This window comes from Centruroides vittatus, unplaced genomic scaffold (genome assembly GCF_030686945.1).
Source record: "Centruroides vittatus isolate TY-2023 unplaced genomic scaffold, ASM3068694v2 scaffold_386, whole genome shotgun sequence".
Lineage (NCBI taxonomy): Eukaryota > Metazoa > Arthropoda > Arachnida > Scorpiones > Buthidae > Centruroides > Centruroides vittatus.
In genome coordinates, this window is record NW_027122706.1 from 947,130 (window position 1) to 967,089 (window position 19,960).

At 36.4% G+C, this 19,960-nt stretch overlaps 2 protein-coding genes across 4 annotated transcripts in view; one reads left to right on the forward strand and one right to left on the reverse strand.

Moving 5' to 3' along the window:
- The window catches only part of LOC136988866 (uncharacterized), a 539,116-nt gene that overhangs the window by 393,258 nt on the left and 125,898 nt on the right, over positions 1-19,960 (reverse strand). The gene's annotated exons all lie outside the window — the stretch shown is intronic.
- The window catches only part of kn (EBF transcription factor knot), a 69,386-nt gene that overhangs the window by 18,702 nt on the left and 30,724 nt on the right, over positions 1-19,960 (forward strand). For all 3 annotated transcript variants that reach the window (XM_067286860.1, XM_067286862.1, XM_067286863.1), the window contains exons 5-6: positions 4,609-4,682; positions 6,362-6,430. In XM_067286860.1, the coding sequence (XP_067142961.1) occupies positions 4,609-4,682; positions 6,362-6,430 (143 nt within the window). The remainder of the gene's footprint in view (positions 1-4,608; positions 4,683-6,361; positions 6,431-19,960) is intronic.

Here is a 19,960-nt window from a genome sequence, read left to right on the forward strand (position 1 = left end):
CTTCTTCCTTTTTTATCTTCGAATATAAATAAATAAAATAATTGATAATATTAAAATTATATATTATTTAAAATTGAATTATATGTTTTTTTTAAATTTTATTCTTAATTTATATTTTTAAGTTAAAAATAAATTTAAAATTTAATGTTTATATATATTAATTCACATATAAACATATAGGAATATCTAGCTTATATCAATAGGAATATAATGTTTCATGTATTAATATACTTATTCCTATAAACTACACATTCCTATACATTCCTGTATCCTTTAACTATACATTCCGATATTCCTATCAGTATAAGCTGGTCTATATGACCAGCTTATACTGATAGGAATATCGGAATGTATAGTTAAAGGATGATATACTAGCAAGTTATATATTCATGTAATTATCAATATAATTTTTAAGTAAATTGCCAAGTATCAAAAAATAATATAAATTTGTTAAGAGGGAGAAAAGATTTATTCAGTTGAATTTAATATTTGATTACAACGTAAATTAATAAAATAGTTTTAGAGAATGTTGCCTTTTCTCTTTAGGAAATATCGAAAAAAAGAATTTTTAAAAAGTATTGTTGCTAGAGTTGGCTGATTTGTATTTATCGACTTAGAAAAGTGGCAAGGAGACAAGCGAATGAAAAATGGGATCGAATCTGTAAACACAGGTGAAAGTCGGGATGATAATTTTTCAAAGCTTTAACTGTAGAAAATTTCGTAGCGCTTTTGATTAAAATAATCCTGAAGCTTGTAAAGTGGATGAAGCGATTTGATAATTTAAGTCTCGCTGACCTCCATTATCTAGAAAAATTCAAAATTACCATTTTCTATAAAATATTCAAAGTTATTCTATTTATATATTGTGTTTCCTATTACTAGAGTTTGAGTAAATTATTAAAATTCCATCGATTTTTCTCCAGTGTTATGCATGTGGTCAGGAAAGGAATACTCGCAGGGATCATTTTCAAACTGTTCACCATTTAGGCATAACTCGTAAAATGTTAAATTTAATTTCGGAATTGCCTATATAATTTATGTGCATTTATTTTAAACATCTTAATTCCTGTCTTAAAGTAAAGTTAATAATTGGCTGCGTAAGAATGAAGCAGACAGCGATACGATAGAGTTTTAAAGAACGTGTTTAGTGATTGAAAAGAATGCCGTTTTAGCCACGGAAAATCGAGTTTCTACTAATCGACAAATGAAAAAGAAAAAGAAAATTTGGATCCGCAAACCCTTTTTACTTCGTTTTGTAATCTTTGCTAACATCATTAGAAAAAAAAGAGTAAATGCTTTTCTACATTTCAGCGTCTTAAAAGGTCTCGGGTCATTTTTTGATCCTCGGGGAGACAAAACTTATTCCCAATTGGACCTTTCATAATGATTTCCTTGACACAAACCGACTAAGTCGCACTATAAAACAATTTAGTCTAATGGAATAAACGGACTTTGAAGAGGTTTTGTTGCAGTAGCCGTTGAAGATTTTCTACTCCGAGCAAAAGGTTCTAAATTTCGAGTAGTTGGTGTTGGGGGATTGATAGAGCCATTGTGATAACTCCGGGGACACATTTCGCTCAATTTTCTGCTTTTCCACGCCGCCGATCGGGATACGCTCTCGACTCGGGTCAAAGGTCGAATTGGACAGTTTGTTTAGTCTAGAATCGCCCATTATTTATGTCGGACGAGAAAACAATGTTTCCCTGAGGGGTGTAGGTAGATGGGAGCGGCGAGAAGCGAGACGACCGAAAATTCACTTTTGATTTCCAAGCTTGATCCTCCAGCAGACTGATCTTCATTAATCAGTCCCTCTTATTGAGTGTCGTTCCCATTACGGCTGGCCTGTGCTGAATAGCTACGATTAACATACCAATGGCCAGACTCCCTCTTTCGTTATGATGGCTTCCATCACGTGATGTGATTCACGTTGCCTCTTCGATGGAGGGAGAATTAACAAGACATAAACCCGAGATAAGGTGTCCCCTAGTATCCTCCTCACCTCCTCCTCTCGTAGTAGATAACTGGATGGTATTGTTGAAAGGTTGCACTTTCTATCTCGCTATAAAGTCTGATTTTAGCAAAGCATCGAATTCACAGAAGAAATAAGCTTTCGATAAATCGAAATTATTGATTTCTTTTCTATTAAAGTATTTTTCTACTCCAAAGAGAATTATGAGAAGTTTTCAAAAATTTTACAATCGCCCTTTATAAGTTTATATACACTTTTATATTTAACAAACTACGATATATCGCTTTATTTCTTTCCAAATTTAAAAGGAAAAACTCTCTTAAAATTTGTATAATCCTATAAACGATTGTGGAAACACAAAAGCAATGAAAAGATAATAATCAAATAATTAAGACGAGATCGTCATCTCAATTATCTAATTTAGTTACAGCTTTAATTTAATGTTTATAAACAAGACTTTGACAAACAATAATACCATTCGTCATTAATAATTCAGTGAAATATTTGTTTTGTCTTTGTGTTTACTTTTATTTTGCTTTTCTCTTAAGTAAATGTATTTTCTCCGTACTTTTCCCGATTAATAAATTGAATTCTGCAATTCAAACTATGGAAATCATTTAAAGAAAATTAATATGACTGGGAAGGATGTTGCAAGTGTAATTCGTCTAAAAGATTGAAGGCAAGGTCACGTCAAATATTATATTTTATTTATAGGAACAAACTGCATTAGACTTAGTGAGACAGAGACTGGCGAATAAATAAGTAATGATGATAACTTCATCTCTTTGTTAGATATTCTCTAGAAGTTCAGAAGTCTTTTTTTTTTTAAATATTTTTCAAGAAGAAAAAAGAATATCCATTTTTGCCATTCGCTTCCTTGTCTTTTCGGTCGTTAAACTTTATTGCATCCTCCGATTCTAACTGTTTTCAACTCCCGTGTCGAGACTCTTTATCACAATCAAATACTAAGTTTGCCGAGAATATTTGGGGTGTCAACAAGTTAATAAGTCTATTGGAAATTTAGAAAGTACGGAATTCTTTGTGCAGCTTTTGAAATATTAAGAGGGAAATTTGAGAAAGAATAAAATGTTAAAATGGCAAAGTTAGCATCTTGGAAACGGGAGTGGAGAAGAGATAATTATATCCCCCGTTCTATGCCTAGCTGAGGCACGACAAGAAGTGGATGACATTTTGTGGTCCGCCCGATGGGATTGCAGCTTAGAAAAAGAGAAAAATCCACGTTCGCTCTTAACGATATTGGTCCAAACGTCGGAGACCATCCATTACACGGCTGTCTAGTCAGCTGAAGGACGAGACAGTCTCCAGCTCCTCCTCTATTTCAATATTTTTCCTTCCGCTCGAGCTGTGGTCGTATTAACCCCCGAACTGCGGCCGAACTTAAGCCTAATCGGCTGGCAGATCGGTGTGTCGAGGACCCACTGGTGGGGAGGCTTTGTTCCAACAGCCCAGGGACAAACAATTGGTTGCATTAAAGCAGACACACTGAGAGGTGGAGTCGAACACATGTCACTGATTTCTGTATCCTATACCTCCGTATGTACATTAGGTCTGTCGTCCTTCTGTCCCTCTGCTTGCTTTTCAATAGTACAAGTTGTCGACTGTGCCACCCACCTGTTACAACAGATGGTCGGCGAATACAATAAGTGAAGTGCCATTTGGATTGCGGTCGATCCGCATTGTATTCCACTTTAAGATGAGCGTCTTTGCTAATTTACTGATTTAGTTAAGTACTTTCTGATGGATTGCTGCCCGCTACATCTGACAACACCCTTACTATCTCCTTCTAACATCGAATGTGTATGCAAACAACCAAAGTAGCTTTCGACAATCTAAAGGGAGCTTTTCCTTTAAGCTCAGCTGCTATGAGGAGAAGCAACCTTTACAAGCGTTAACTAGAATAACACGAACTTTATAAAGATTTCGCCACCAAACTTAACATACTTTTTAATTTACGAATTTTCTGCGAGTTTAGCTCTAATTTAGTAATATTTCTCATTAGAATTTCAATTAGATCGCGAGAATATAGCATTTTCTTGAACTATTTAATTGAAATTAAACTAATCCTTCTTCAGATTATTTAAATAAGAATTCGAGTAAAGCTGTTAAGATTTTTCTTGATATTTTAATTGCAGCTAAATATAAAAATAAGACCTCTCTACATTAACAAATTTGAATAATTTTCTTCGCAATGATTTCAAACTTGTTTCTTCGACTCGATTTATTTATTTTATTCATAGACATAATTTTTAAGTTTAATCAGTAAGCAAAAACAAAAAGCATTAATCAGAATTTTCCTTACAAACAAACATCAACAATTTATCATGTTTTCTCGCCTGATGAGTTTTCAATGAAGGCTCGATTTCTTCTCACATCACTATATTTACTTTAATTAATATAAAAGAATATCTTTTGAGCTGATTAAATTCATGTCTGATATTTTATTTATAAATTAAGAAAATAAACTTTAATATTTTATTTAAAATTCAATATTTAAATAGCTTTTCCATGGGATTTTTTTATGTATTTATCTTATGGGAACGTCGATTAAATATTTTATTTTTCATAAACATATTCTATTAAAAATGTTTGTTTTAATAAATATTTTAAAACATTTTCAGGCCATTGTCTACGAGGGGCAAGATAAAAATCCAGAAATGTGCAGAGTTCTGCTGACTCACGAAATCATGTGCAGGTAAATAATCTTGTTGTTTTCCATCATTTTATTAAGGCATATATGTTTGGTAAGAAGTTTTAGAGAATTTGTGGAAGAGGCAAAGGCGTTTAGATACGGATGATGACGATGGAGATGTGCAGAGAAATCTTGCAATGTATCCTCTCTCGACTAGAATAACCGTAACACAAGCAATGACCGGAGACAGTACGCCCCTCGGTGATGGAGCTAATCATCCAACCGTCTGCCACTCCGATGACGCCATTTATGAATAATTAACAGACACAAAAGCAGATTACAGTCCTTTTCTAATGGCTAGCACTGTTGCAGAATTGTTTTCTTGTTTTCTCTTCACTTTGTTATTCTATTCCAATGGGATGTTCAGGGGATTCTCCAGATATTTATCGTGATAGATTTCTCGAGTAACTGTTTTAAAATTTCATTTACTTAATGGAAATAAATCGTCGCGATGATTAGATAATAAATCTGAATGGATAGAATTCGGGAAGAATTTATTTATTAAAAAAATATTTTGTATGCAATTCCATGATTGATAGTCATGTCTGAAATTAGTTTTCTTCCTTCTTTATCGTTCTAACATGTTAAATAGTTTTATAAATTACATTAAACCATTCGAAATTTACCCTCGAAGGACTAAAAATGCTTCCAAATATTAAAACAGTGATTTATTTTTCTATAAAGAGAGATAGAAGGTTTCCCTTAAAATTCGAAAGTAATTAAATCAATAATCAATAAAAGTTTTCAAAGCAATTAATAAGTAGAAAAAATCAAAAGTTAAAACGAGCGATTGGAAGAGAGACAATGGCGATATAAAGTTTAAATCATTAGGAATTTACTATTTTGAAAATTTCATTTATGGCATCCACTTATCGATGTCAATGTTACGATGATGAAGGAACCGAACATGGTATCAAATGTAATACTTTCTAATCTCAGAAAACAAGAGAAACAGGTAATCTCCTTAACCAAAAGGACTGACTGTTATTAACATACGTAATGACATTCATTCATCGCGCTCTAGAAAAGCTGAAAATTCCCTTTAGTTAACAACTAATAGATCATCGGAATACATTCTTGAAATTCGGATTCTTTCTTTAACTCGAGGCCAGTAAGAGTTTTCTTATATATATATAATTAAAGAAGAAATTTAGAAGAAATGAGTTAAACAACCTTCTCTATCAGGATGTTGCTAGCATAGTCGCACTTCTCTTTAACCCAAACCGTTCATTTACAAATTTATTGTGCAATTTAGTCAGCCCTCTTCTAATATCCACTAGCCTTCAGCTATTAGATCCGAGTAATTATTTCCACCACGCCACTCCACCTCCAAGATTTTATTTACACTTGCCGTAAGTCAGTAAGGAAGTAGGAAAATCGAGAGGGGAAGGAGAAAGAGGCGAAAAAAAAGTTCGTCTCAAATATAATAGACCCAAAGGGGTGCGTTTAATTACGATAATAGATCCCGTTAGTCGAAGAACAGAAAACGATTATTCAAACAGGTTGTGCTGGCAACTGGATCAACATTTTTTTTTTCTGATGAATTCACTCGCTACCATTATTGTTTTGCACTTAAAGTATTTTTACGCTTTTCCTGTTCTATTAATTAATTTAGATATTTTCAAATAAATAAGTTTCGATATTATTGCTTCAACTAATTTGCATTTGTGATTATTTTACAGTCGGTGCTGTGATAAAAAGAGTTGTGGAAACAGAAACGAAACTCCTTCCGATCCTGTTATCATTGACAGGTAAGTTATACATTTTATAAAAATAGATTTTATTCCCGTCAATCACATCATTTTTCATCGTTTTAAATCGAGAATTTCTTTTGATTTAAAAGCTTTTCTGTATTTAAAAAAATTGGTCGGAGGTATCGAGTTGTATGTAAAAAAAACTCAAGATACTTTATTATATAAATGAACCTATACTTTTGCATATACTTAGTGTTGTAAAGATATTTTTTTTTACATTATAAAATTTACTAAAATGAGAAAAGTAGAAATATTTTATTTTGGTTGGATAAAATTCGATAATATTACAAAAGCATCGTTTCGGGAAGTGAATCAATTTTAAGGACAATGCCGATCTGGAGTCTCTTAAGAGAAATATTTATATAATAATAGACGTTAGAGCAGAATATAAAGAGGAGGTATAGCCTGTTGAGAAACAATCAGCGTCATCTGAAGAGGAAGAGCATAAGCCCAAAGATAATGAAGTAGTTATCTGCGGACGGCGTTCAGGGTTAGAGGCAGTCGAACAGAGATTACAGGCAATGGCGATAACGTATCTCTGGCCCACTCTATTGTAAATCCGGCAGCCAAGCATGGGACAAAAGAAAAGGGGTCAACAGATGGTCCAATCGAACTCCCATTTTTCTCTTCCCCCTTATTTCGCTTCCTGCTGGTTTTGTCCATTTCGTGCTCTGTCGCCTACCTCGACAGATGTGGGCATCGCTTGTCCCGGACCTTTCTGACTGCTCATTATACGGCCCAGGATTGTTAATAGGCAGAGAAAGCGGCAAATCTGTGGGAGGCTGCACTGTTAGCTCCGAGCTAGTAGGAAACTTAAACCTAACGAGGCGACCCAATTAGTGGAGTCCGTTCGGTAAACATGCTACACACAGTATGTATCATTGTATGCACTGAGAGATGTAGAGAGGATTATAAAGTTTGTTCGTAACATCGAATTAGTCATTTCCTAGTTGATTTTATACAGGACATACCGAGTTATTTCGGAATGACTGACCCGGAAAATGATGTAATGGTCTTTGAAGTGCCCGTTTGTTTATCTTCATTCAATGTACTAAGAATATATTTCTCTCTTCTAAATAAGAATATTTTACTTCGCTCTGCAATTTATCGTACTTTATTATATTAAAGTTCGAAGATTTTAACTAGTTCCTACTCTTTTTTCTGTAAAAAGTTTTATTATGAAGCTTTTGTTCCTCCAACAAAATAATTTTAATTGTTCTACTCTAATTTATAAAACGGTTAGAATATCCTTAAGACTCCAAATAGTGAATGTTCGTTTCTTCTCTAGAGTTCTGACATAGTTACAATTCAGTAACAATACATCAGAGAAGAGAAAAGTCAGTTTGCCAATCGACAAATGAACTTTTGCTCCAGTCGATGGCAATTAAGAAAGAAAGACTGGGAAAAAAGAGGGGGCAGAGTTAGAAGCGTCCCAAGAGATGCCGAGGGACCACGTATCGGACTCACACTCCGTGACCTGGACTACTCCTGGTCCAGGAGAGATAAAAGCGGACTTGGACGCAGTAGTAGTTGCAAATCGGTCCCGGGTTCGCGATATATGGGTCCTTCGGGAAATATAGGGCCTCGTGCCCCGAGAGAGGACGTAGGAGGCCTAGTATGTGAAAGAAAGTAGCGCAGTTTTTCAATATGTCTTCGACAAAATGTGTTGCCATAACTGGGAAACTGCCTGGTCAGATATAGAATAAACGGTTTATATAAAAATAGCTATTTTATTCTATCAGGCCAAACATGTGCTTGCCTGTATTTATCGCTTTAAAAAGTGGTCCTATTTACTTTTATTCACTTTAACATCCAAAAATTTATTCCCTTCAGAGCAACTGATAGGTGCTTTACTGGAAACAACTGTTAGCTTTGATAGCGAGACAAAAATTGCTCGATTCGATTCCCTTATCCTGTCGAGAATCTTTTCTTTTTCTGACTCGCAAATATCCTCGTAATTCACGTTGTTTTTTATAGATTAAAACTGCATACGACGTTTTGTATATATATATATACCAGGTAAAACCTGGCCACGAATAGACGAATCTCTTAAAATAAACATACATTCCGCGAGAGATAACTCCGGAAATGGAAAAGAAATGATATACTATTAGCAATGCAAGTAATGAAATTCAGTATATGGCTCAGATCGATGTGATCGTCTTTGGCGCCAACGTTAGCTCTGCAGACAAACGTAACGATTTAATCAGTTAATTGTGCTGTCGTAAAATGCAAATTGTCGAACAGAATTCCGGAATGGAAAGTCATGAACACTGGCAAGGTTCAGTTCGAATACTCTTAACATCGATAAATCTATATCTTAAACAACCCGAGGGCTCCTTCCAATTACGAACTGCAACAATTCTCTTTAAATAAAAGCCAGGTATGATCCGTCATTTATAAACTTGGAACAAATCAAATAAACCGGAGCCTCTAATACGTCTCGTCATAAACACGGTTATTTATTGGAGCTTAAGAGAATATTCGCAATTAGCCGAGATGAAAAGAAATATATATGTATATAAAAAATTTATTTCTTTCGGCTTCATTCTTATTAAATCAGCTTTTTAGTAATAAAGTGGATGTTTAATGCAGCGACACATCCTAACCTATTTGACTATGTAATTCGATTGGTAGCTGGCGCTTCTCTTTAAATAGTCATCTCTAAAAATGACAGATTTTCTCCATTTTAAAAAAAGGAGAAAAGTTGGGTTGGATGTTTTTTGCTAGCTTTGAGTGGAGAGGCTGAGTGACGGACGATGGTGACGGCGAAGCACTCAGCAGCCTGGTCTTCCTAAGTCCAGAACATTTTCTCTCTGGTTGCCGGCTCGACTCCTTCCCTAATCCCATAACAACGGATTATTGTCAAGATGGCGACTTAGCGAAAGAAATCGATGTAGTCGTCCGACTAGCGGGAATAGACAGACAGATGGTGAGAGAGACAGAAAGAGCAAATCCGGACGAGAAAACCAGAATGGACTTTGTTCAGTTCCGTAACAAGAGGTTTTGTGTATCACCAGATTATTATATACGGCATTCCATTATTTATAATTCAGTCGGATAAAGAACTGAACAATGGAAAAATCATCATCCGTTCCATTGTCAAAACCCTAATCGAAAGCATAAAACCGCGAAAAAATCACATTTTTTATAGATAAATATCAAAAATCGCCATTAAAAATCTTGAAATTTTTAAAAAAGCGCATTAAGGGATAGAATTGGCTTCTCCCCTATTTAAATCTTTGTCGAAGATCTACTGGTTTTTCGAACAGCTGTAATAATCCAGAATTGGTCTCGATACGGGTGAATGTTTTAACGTTAAAAGATTTAAAGAACGAGGACAGTTTTATTTTATGTCTACCTTCTTAATTCTATTTAAACAAGTTCTGGCAATCTGCAATCTCCCGGAGAATTCCCGATCGTGGAAAGAGACCTATCATCAGTAGCAACTGTAAAAAGTCCATTTAATCCGCCTAATTACAAGTGACGCTAGCACAACTGACAGATGGCTCTGTTGGGTAATAAGGGAGAAAACTAGTTTGCCATCTGACTGTATGTTGGCGTGCACGCCTAGTTGTTGTGGATGAAGGGCGTACACCCTCGTTCCACGTGGCCCACCCCATCTTCCTCACCGATACAATAATATTATATTCGCACCTGTTTTCGATGATAATTGACTGCTTTTTTGATTTTACGGCTCTCTCCGTTAATAATTAATTGCAATATTTATCTATCCATCTCTGCTTGTGTAACCTATTATTTTTCTTATTGCATTTAAAATTAGAAAAGCGTATTAAAGTTTAAATGTAACTTACACCGTTCGGAATCTAAATTAATTTTCTTACACCCGGCAATTGATTGTTTTTTTTAGCTCGACGATTCATTAATAATGGCGATTTATCAATTTTTTATCCTTAATCGAATATTGTTTCTTTTATAGAAAAACGCCTTATAAAACCTGCAAGATTCACTTTTCTAGTTTTTTTAGTCTCGAAAACATTAGATTAGGAAATAACCCTCCGGTCACGCGACCAGTTTATATACATAATTGACAATTTAGTCGGGGACCGGGAAGAGTCGAAGTGTGAGTCATCTAGTGCGCCCTACACCTGTCACCCTACACCCCTGATGGCGGTCTCAACTATCTCACCTCGTTACATCGTCCTGCTCAGCGACTGACTGGCTACATTACCAGAGACCATATTGTACTAGGTCATCAGGTAACCGCATTAGAAGGGGACGGCAGGAGAGAACCTCCCCTATAAATAAATAACTGCAGCAGACGGACATCGTTGGATAGGCTCTCTTCGTCCTCGCTCCCCCTTTCCAAAAGCCCCCTTACTGCTTCTAACTTATTGCGAGCCTTGGATACACAGTCCAGTTTGTGATGAGCACTCTAAAGGCTTTCAACGTCGCCTCTCTACCACTCTTAATGAACTAAATGGAATCAATTCGATATCGTGCGGACCTGTAGTGACTTAATTCTGTTATTGGTCGCTCTGTGCGTGTGACGTAAGCCCTCTCCCTGATGGACAGCTGGTCTCCGGGATGCTAGCTCCACGGCATAGTGGTTGATATATACAGTAACTTGCAATCAAGTGGTTATTTTGGAGTGTGGCTGCTGAAGAGCCTCCTTCAGATAATCTGATAGGGTGATTTATATGGATTAAAGTTGAAAAGACCCTACAAGTGTAAATATATTGAGCCAATTCGTATTCAATTAATTTCTGTTTTGCATTTTACAAAAATCTTTGCGGGTTTCATCATTACATCAATTTATTTTTAATGTAAACTTGAAATTTGATGAGCATCTTTCAAAAAAGTTATTGTTTACTTTTTATTATTATTTTTTGAAATTAAACACAGTAAATTCTGTAATCACACGATTATTCAATTTATTCTATAAAGGAAAAAATCTGCATTAGAATTTATACTTCATTTGAAATCCAGGATGATTGTTAAATTAAATTTATTTAAATGTAAGAAGCATGTGAAAATTCTTTTGTAGATGGGAGGAAGATACTTTCGACTTGAATTTCTCAACATGTGCACACGAATTAACCGCCTTTAGAGCAAGCAATTTTTCACTTGTTTTACTCGAATCTCTTCCGTTTCCTGTCTTCGGCGTCACGGTATTGTAAACATTCATGGTAAAGAAATACTTCATTGACCCCATCATGATTTAAACATGAGCAGTCTGACACCGTGGCTTTTGCAACGACTAGGGGAAGAGAAGAGAAGAGAATCGGGCATTAAAAAAAAGGGGAAAAAAGAATCAGGCAACAAACGACATCGAATCTTACCCCATTGACTGCGCGTTATCGTAACCCGAGATCTTTCGTCGTGCTTCTAAATGTTTTATCGGATTACAAACAAACAAACGTCGACACGAACGGCTACGGTAAACCAATTAGGTGGCACCAGAGAACGACGCCTGGCGAGTAAATTAGTGAATTCTCTGCAGAGCTCGGTCCTCCGAGACAACACGTACCTAGTCTCATCAACACTTGTGAATAATTAACATATTTGAAAATGTACCGTGGGATGAATGACGAGCTTCGCCACCTGGGAATGCTGCTATCTATGAACGAGAACAGGATAATTCTCGAGACGTGAATACAGTCCTGGTTCCCAACAGACTCTTTTCCTAACAATAGCGGAAATTGTTCCGGCCTTTCATGTGCTTGCAAGTATGTTCCTCTTCCTTCTGCCCCCACTTCCAATTCGCCATGGCTGCATTTCCTGATTTTAACATTGCCTACAATGAACGCGAATGTTTGTCTTCTCACTTTTGAAGACAAACAAGAAATTTATTTCCTGCTTTTTTTACCAAATAAATAATAAAATTTCCGCCCTTTAATCAAAATTTATGCAAATAATTGGAATAATTTGTATGGATATTTCTATTCGCTAATCGTTCGATTCTATGCAGTTGGGTTTAATGCAGAATGCGATAGTGATTTAAATATTCGTATTTATGCAAAATGATTGGTTTAATAAAGTTTTAGTTTGTAAATTTATTTTTACAAATTTTAAGCGATGAATAATCTATTAAAAAGAAGCAAAGCAAAAAGGAAAATGTAGCTAGTAGCAGAATGGTGTGTAGAACTAGAGAGTGAGAGAGAGAGAGAGAGAGAGGGGAAAAAAACAAATCTCTAAAGATTCTTCAAGCTTCCCCGCGTGTAAAATGTTCAGTGAAATACGAGGGGATAGGAAGTCTTCCCGCTTCTCACATGGCTAGGAAAAAGTTTAAAAATTAAAATTTCACAAAGGTAGAGTAGGAGACGAGGAAATATTGGTTGGTCCCAGCGAGGCTCTCAGAATGGGAGAGGATTGAATAATGAATGAAGTGTCTCTCATGGCTAGCTAGAGATCTGGAGGTCCATAGTTACCTCGTGACTTTCACCGTCAACCATTAGTGCTCACGTCAACCACCATTACAGAGAATTAAGCAGATTAGACCCTGTCGCCGACCATAGGATGACAGGGTCACAGCGGGACATATCCTCTTTCTCGCTGCCAGTCCCTTTGTTGTTCTTTTAGTTCGCCGACTCTTTTACTTCATTTGCATCGTTTCCTATATTGTTCGTATAACGCTTTATGCCCATTACATCACTTTATATATTCTATGAATCAAATCTAATTATTTACTTATTATTAATACAAAATTCGATCGATAATTGTAATTGCATTTTTATATATTTCCCCTTCGAAGATGAACAATAGTCGCACGTAAATATTTTCTATGTTTTGTTTCTATATAATAAATATACGTGTTTATACTCTGTGAGGAAATTATAGATATTGCCTCTTCAATATTGATGTAAACATAGAGTCATAGTACATGAATAAATATGATAAAAAGGTAAACATTCAGACAGTAAAAATAAATCTTGTATGGTATTGTTCTTCTGCAATTTTTATATTTTATTTAAACGTAAGGAGATATTTGAAAAAAGGAATTAAAATACGTTATATTAATCTTTCCTTATTTTAAAAATTAATACTTTGCCAAGGATATAAACTTAAAAATTTTCGAATAATAAATCATTAATTGAAGGATTGAATATGCTTGAGGGCTTAATGATAATAACCCTCGCAGCTAATATAGTTGTTAGGGTAAATTGATATTTTAATGAGGACAATCAAAACAGCTTTTATAAGATGCTAAAGATGTCTGCATCTTTATTTATACATCCTGTGCAGCATTTATATAAAACAGTTTAAATCTTGGGTATTTTTCCTCGTTTCGAGTGTTTATCTGTCAAAAAATCCCATAGAACGTAATAATTATCGAAGGAAATATTTTCGACTATTAAGAAAGTATTTGAATTTTATACTCGAAACCCCATTTTTAGCTCGTCTAGACAACCATTTCGGCCAGAAGCAATTTTTTACGCCTTCCAACATTTCGATTGAAACTTCTTTAGCCTAGAGGGAAATGTTGAATTTCTTTTGTTGCCGATGATGATGGAGTTTGCTGCATACATGTATATACCTATACACATATAGTATATACACGCACAGAACCGGAGAAGGCAAAAGCTGAGTCACAGAAGATAGCCAATACCGTCTCTGGTCTCCAAGAAGATCCGAAGGGGACGGGCAGACGAGAAGGGGAGAATAGACAGGCAAAGCGAAAATCACCTCTGACAAGCCAGTGTCGTGTTACTGGTGAAGGGGGAAGTAGGACGTAATGGCAGGTTCGCACGCACTCACTCTCTCTCTTTCCTTCTCCCCCACCAATGGTAACTGCCTCGCTTGGTTGAGTCTTCGCTTCCCACCCAACATCGCCGCCTTTGCTACCTTCTCGATTGTGTCCGACCTCCACTTCCGCAGGAAGTGATAGCGGAAGTAATATCGTAGTAGTTTACACAGGCCACCGCCTGGCGAGCGATCGGTACGCTGCAGCTATCGGTATGTGGTGAGCGAGGCGTTGTCCTGGCAAGATAATGGATGCGTTCCTACCAATAATAACGACGGTCTGTCGCCTTTTGACTGAATCTAGGCGGCGTGTTTGCTTGTTGACCAGAAAGTGGTTTTCATTCTCCGACGATTTTCTCGATTCGCATCAAAAGCCCCTTACAAAATCCGAATTAAAACTTTCCACTTGGCATCTTCGTAACTTCTCGCTCCCGAAAGAGTAATCATTTTTTTTTTAAATTAAAATGAAGATAACCTGAGCAGAAACAAAGGCGAAGAAAACTGGATTTTATTCCTTGTATTCGCAATTGTATTCTCTCCCATTTCCACCATCAACGATCGAACCGATTTTTATTAATAAACGGCGAAAAAGGAACATTAACGTTATCGAGTACATTATAATCTATTTGAAAATTAGCCCCGTGCAGAACCATATAATAGCTATGACGAGAAGGCAAGAGGTATTCTCACACGTCTGGCAATTGATGCTTACTTCTCACGTTGCGTGCAACTCGCAAACCCCGACGGCATTGTATAACCCGGTCGGAATGTCACCATTTCTTTTAACGGAGATGAAGATCGTGCCACACCCGAGTCGAACAGGACACCCCTGCAAGCGGCAGTGGATGCTCACCCAACCAACGACGCCGTCGCAGCAAGCGGCAGTACTTGGAACGTGACACCGCCGGCGTAACGAGAACCTCTAGTGCCATATCGTGACGGCTTCGCCAATGTCGAAATGTTAGGCAACTGCGACCCTCTACTCTTGTTTGTATCAAGGCTCGGAATCAATAACCGCACATTATGTAGAAGCACCATGCTCGACCTCTTCTTCTGCTTCGGCTCGTCAACGGGTCGTTTTCTTTTTTATGTACAAAAATATATATACATTTAACTTTTTCTCTCTTATACTCTTTTTCTAATCACGAAAATCCGGTACAAGATATTTTGGGTTCGGTCTACAATATTTTTATTAGTATGATTTCCAATAGGAGGAAGGAGAATCGAAAGAAGGAATTCGAGTTACGCGTTACGGCCGAACAAATTTTGTTTTTACGCAGATTTAAAAATTGATAAGTTGATAGAGTGTGAACAAATGGATTATATATTTATATATGGCATCTATTAAGAGAAATTAATTAGCCTATGTACAGTATTATGTCGTGTTCGAAATATTGAAAGTCATCTATAACTTTAAATGTAGTTAATTAAGTATCATTCGTTGCTTTACCCATTGCCCATGAAGTGCTCGACTGCACTTAATTTGGCTTTTAAAATAATAGCACCGTGGCACTGCCCGAGGATAAACATTATGGTGATGATGCTTTAAATAGGATTTATTCGAACATCCTTCTTATGCTGTTCCAATGAAATATGTATGTTATCGAGTGAGGACGAGATTGTAATACCATTACTTTGCTTTACCTAAGTATTACTCTGGGAATAAGTTGTAAGAGAGTAAAGCTTTGGTTAATTGCTATAGAAAAAACAGGCAATAAAAATAACGAGGAGTCAGAAAATGGTTCAGACCGACAACAATTGTCGATTAAATCCATTCCATTTCGATGAAATCTTTTCCCGAGTTAAATTCCCTATTCAAGCGATGCTTATTGCCTAATTTATTTTTCTCGAATTGGCCAAAGAACCTCTCCAAAATCATCGGTTCTACAAAATAGAAGCACACGAGGAATGGCCGCACTCTATTTCGGACCTCTTCCTTCCAATTTATGCAATTATATGCATTTAACTATTTTAGAGGAATTTTCCCGTTCGTCTATAATGTGAGTAGTTAAGCGAACGGGTCTGGTAGGCACACGCATGAGCAAACAGAAGAGGCAACGACGTGGAACCCACTGTAAAAACGTGATAACCAGCAATCGGCTGTCAGCAGTCAGTTTCATTGACTAATGATCTCAGAGCACAGTTTGTGCAGCACGTGTATTCTAGATCGGCATCAAACATTATAATTTATAACGCTTCATTTTTTTAAAAAAAAAACGTAGTTACGTTTCTAATTCCATTGTGCGGATTGTTATAAAGTTGCAAAATACGTTAAAGTCCCTCGTTTCGAAAGTAAAATATACAATTCTTTCTTGTAGAGAGTCATAGAGCATGTCGACCAGACAGAGCAGCCAATCATCACCATTTAGTTTTATTTCATCGTCGAATAAGAGCGACTTAATTGACGTGTCTAAGTTAATCTCCTTCTTAGGTGGGCTGCTGCAAACACATCACTTAAACGTGCTACGAAATCCGACACTTCTTCCTGCTTTAAAAAAAAATGTCAAGTAAATAATTTTAAAAAAAGAGGAAGAAACCGGTGCATTCCATTTAGTGTGGTAATTTCATAAAAACCTGCGGAGACATCTAGCTATTAGTTGGTCACTCTGGTTTCGCAGAAAACTCTCTTCCGACATCCTCTCCACGAATTGTCGACTGTCAACTTAATCCCCTCTTTCTAATACTTTCTAACGTCCGGACTAATAAGTCGACAAATAAAATTTTAGCAATTCTGTCTCCAGTTCTATTAATGGTCTCTAATGCTTGGTACGATCTACTTGGGTTTTTCTTTTGTCGTCTCTTTATTTTCACAAATTTAAGAGAAATAAGAAACCCTAAAAGGAATTACGGTATTAAAAATTAAAATTGGCATCACTCGGGTTACAAATATTTAGAAAATTTTAAAATGTCACCCACCAATTGGATGAATTCGATTGGTTGCTTTATCGTGTGAATCGGAGTCTCACTTGGTTTTAAGCTCGACTATGCTTTAATTGAAGAAGTTTAACGTCCAGAAATTTTCTAAATCGTTGAAAATCGTGCGAATTAATTATATTAAAGAGAAGTGGAGCGAGAACTCGATTCAGGCACTTTCACTAATCTAATTATTAGTTATCAGAATAAAATAGACCAAAGATTCGAACGTATCTATGCGCAAAGACAAAAATGCATTATTAACTCTGATATTTGTTAATGAGCTTGTCAACGTGGAAGAACACGAAAAGGGCCCTGGAGACAGGCGGAATGACGTCATGAACTGGGCCAAGCCAGTTCCTACCTCTGGCTATATTATTATCTGATGTTAGAGGCAGTATTATATCGACTGTGGGAGAAGACACTTGGGATTTAAGGCTCCCCGGGCCAATTTTCGGCTGAATGTTTCAGTAAAGTTATCGGAATATGTAGCCTAGTCCTCCATTTATTTTCACCTAAACTGGGATTTTCGATAAAGTGTATCTTTTCTAAGGTTGGCAACCCAAAAAATATGAGATCCTTGCCTGTTTGATTAGTCTCGGTCTTACTGGCTCTTTTCGCTGCTTAAAGGTTTTCGAATGTGTACTCAACCTATATTTACTTTTATAATTACATTTCAAAAGAGAAGAAAATTAATCTCTTTGTACCACGTTATAATGTCAACTCTAGAGGATTCCTCCATTATAACCATATGCCAATGGCACAAACTTATTTGTGCAAATTTTTGCAATTGATCAGCTTCATTCATAAATCAATAATAAAAGCAGTTGAGAGATTCAATGCATTTGTTATCGTAGATTGCTGAAAATCTATTCTAGTTACTAATTTGCTAAATCGAGATACTTTCTGGGAAATTTTTAGCCGCCTTCAGACATTCAGAACGTTCTTCTTCAAAAAAGTGAAAACAATATATTACTATTTTACTTCAGAAAGAGCACTAATCATTGCACAAGTCCTTAAAACTATTTAGCGTTATCTTACTGTATTGTAGGGCGATGCTTTTAATTTATTAAATTGAATTATCTTTAACTCTGTGACTTTCTTGTTAAAAAACTTAACTTATACGTTAAGCTGTATACGAAATTAATCAAAGATACACTTGACCATAGAAATGCTAGTTTATGTGATGCGACGAATGAAAGAAGAAGGATTTCCGTGGGCGATTATTTTTAATCCAGATATTGGAATGTTTCGGAGATGAAAAGGATAAGATAAATGGCGTGCAAAAGCGCCTGGCAATATGACGGACACCGATTCTGGCATGGAAGACAAAGCTGAGGAGATGACGTCACAGAAGCGAATTTATCGGCCGGGGGACAGCGGCCATGTTGCCTACAAGACACGGTACAAGACAGACGTATAAATCCTTTACGCGTTACAAGCGAGGACCGATAAGTGAAAGAAATCTTCACCGCTCAATTGACGACCATTTGTTTTTATTTCTGTCGTTGTCCGCTAGACGGAGCTTGCTTTTGTCATACGGAGGAGATGCACCTGATGGAGAATCTGCGGTCCAGAGGTTAGCTCCGCCGTCGTTAGTACTTGTCACTGTTGCCATAGAGACTCGTGTGACGTAGGTCAGTTGACTTTTGCAACTGAATTTGGGCTCCCAGAATCATTTCTAATCAATACTTGCCATAAGTATACCCCTTATGGAGATAATTAATTACGCTTCCATAATCAAAATGCTTTATCTTGATCAAAACGCTTCACTGGCAAAAATTGTGAAAAGTTAGCAGAAAAATCTTGCCGACAGCAGTTTGTAAAATGTGAAACGATCAATATTTAATAAATAATAAAAAAACATATATGAATAGTAGTTTTTCTAAGATATTTTTCATGACCTTCTTGTGTGCATCTGTCAATTTTTCCATATCTATTTACTCTACGTAAGACAGGGGAGTAAAAATGTCATCTTTTTTTATATTTTTTCCATCGCATCTCGTGTGTTCTTTTTTACTTTGCCGCTGATAACTATCACTTCCTCGCTTTTTTCTCTCATCACTTTATTTATTATCCATTATCGTTTTTTGTCCTCTTCGAAATCTTGGACTTAGAAAATCGAGGCCGGGGTCTTAAATCCTTTAATAGGATATTAACATCTGGCACTATTAAAATTTGCCTTTTCTTTCCATCGAAAATAAACTGGCGAAAGAGTAATTAAATAAAAGATTTGCAGTCTGCTACCTAACTAAATACGGCGTCGGTTAGGCTGATGGAAGTAGAGGTGGAAAGGGACCACACCCACGAGGTGTGTCCTCAACATCCTCCGAATGGCAAACCCTGCACGGAGATTGCAGATGTTCGTACAGAGCATAAAAATCAACAGATTCGATCAAATTTATGGCAGAAAATAATTAAATTGAAAAAATCATCGAGTAGAATTTTTTGTCTTAGAGGTAAGGTTAGAGGAATGATTCGCTCTTATCCATGTCACGTGGCTACTCAAACAGCGCATTAAACTTACATAGAGTAGTGGGATGTCTATCCTGCACCGTAAATGTGTCCTCGGTACCGTACACGGTCGTGGCGCAGATAAGCCGGACCACAGGGGCAGTCCATTCTGTACCGTCGCCATTAAAGTCGTCCCTTGTTGTAGCTTGGATACTTTTGGTATGGTAATACGGAGGAGAATACATGTATATACAAGTATATGTGTGTGAATAGCAAGCAGGCGGAGAGGAGATCGCGATGCAAAGTCCATCTCATGTTAGCAATTCATAGAGTAAAGTTCAAACTATCTAGAATGCTTAGGTCTATCTATAAAAGTAACTTCGGATCAGCTACAGTCGAGGTTCGGATGTAAAGTAAAGATATAAAGATGAGGATTGTTTTATTTCTTCTTATTAG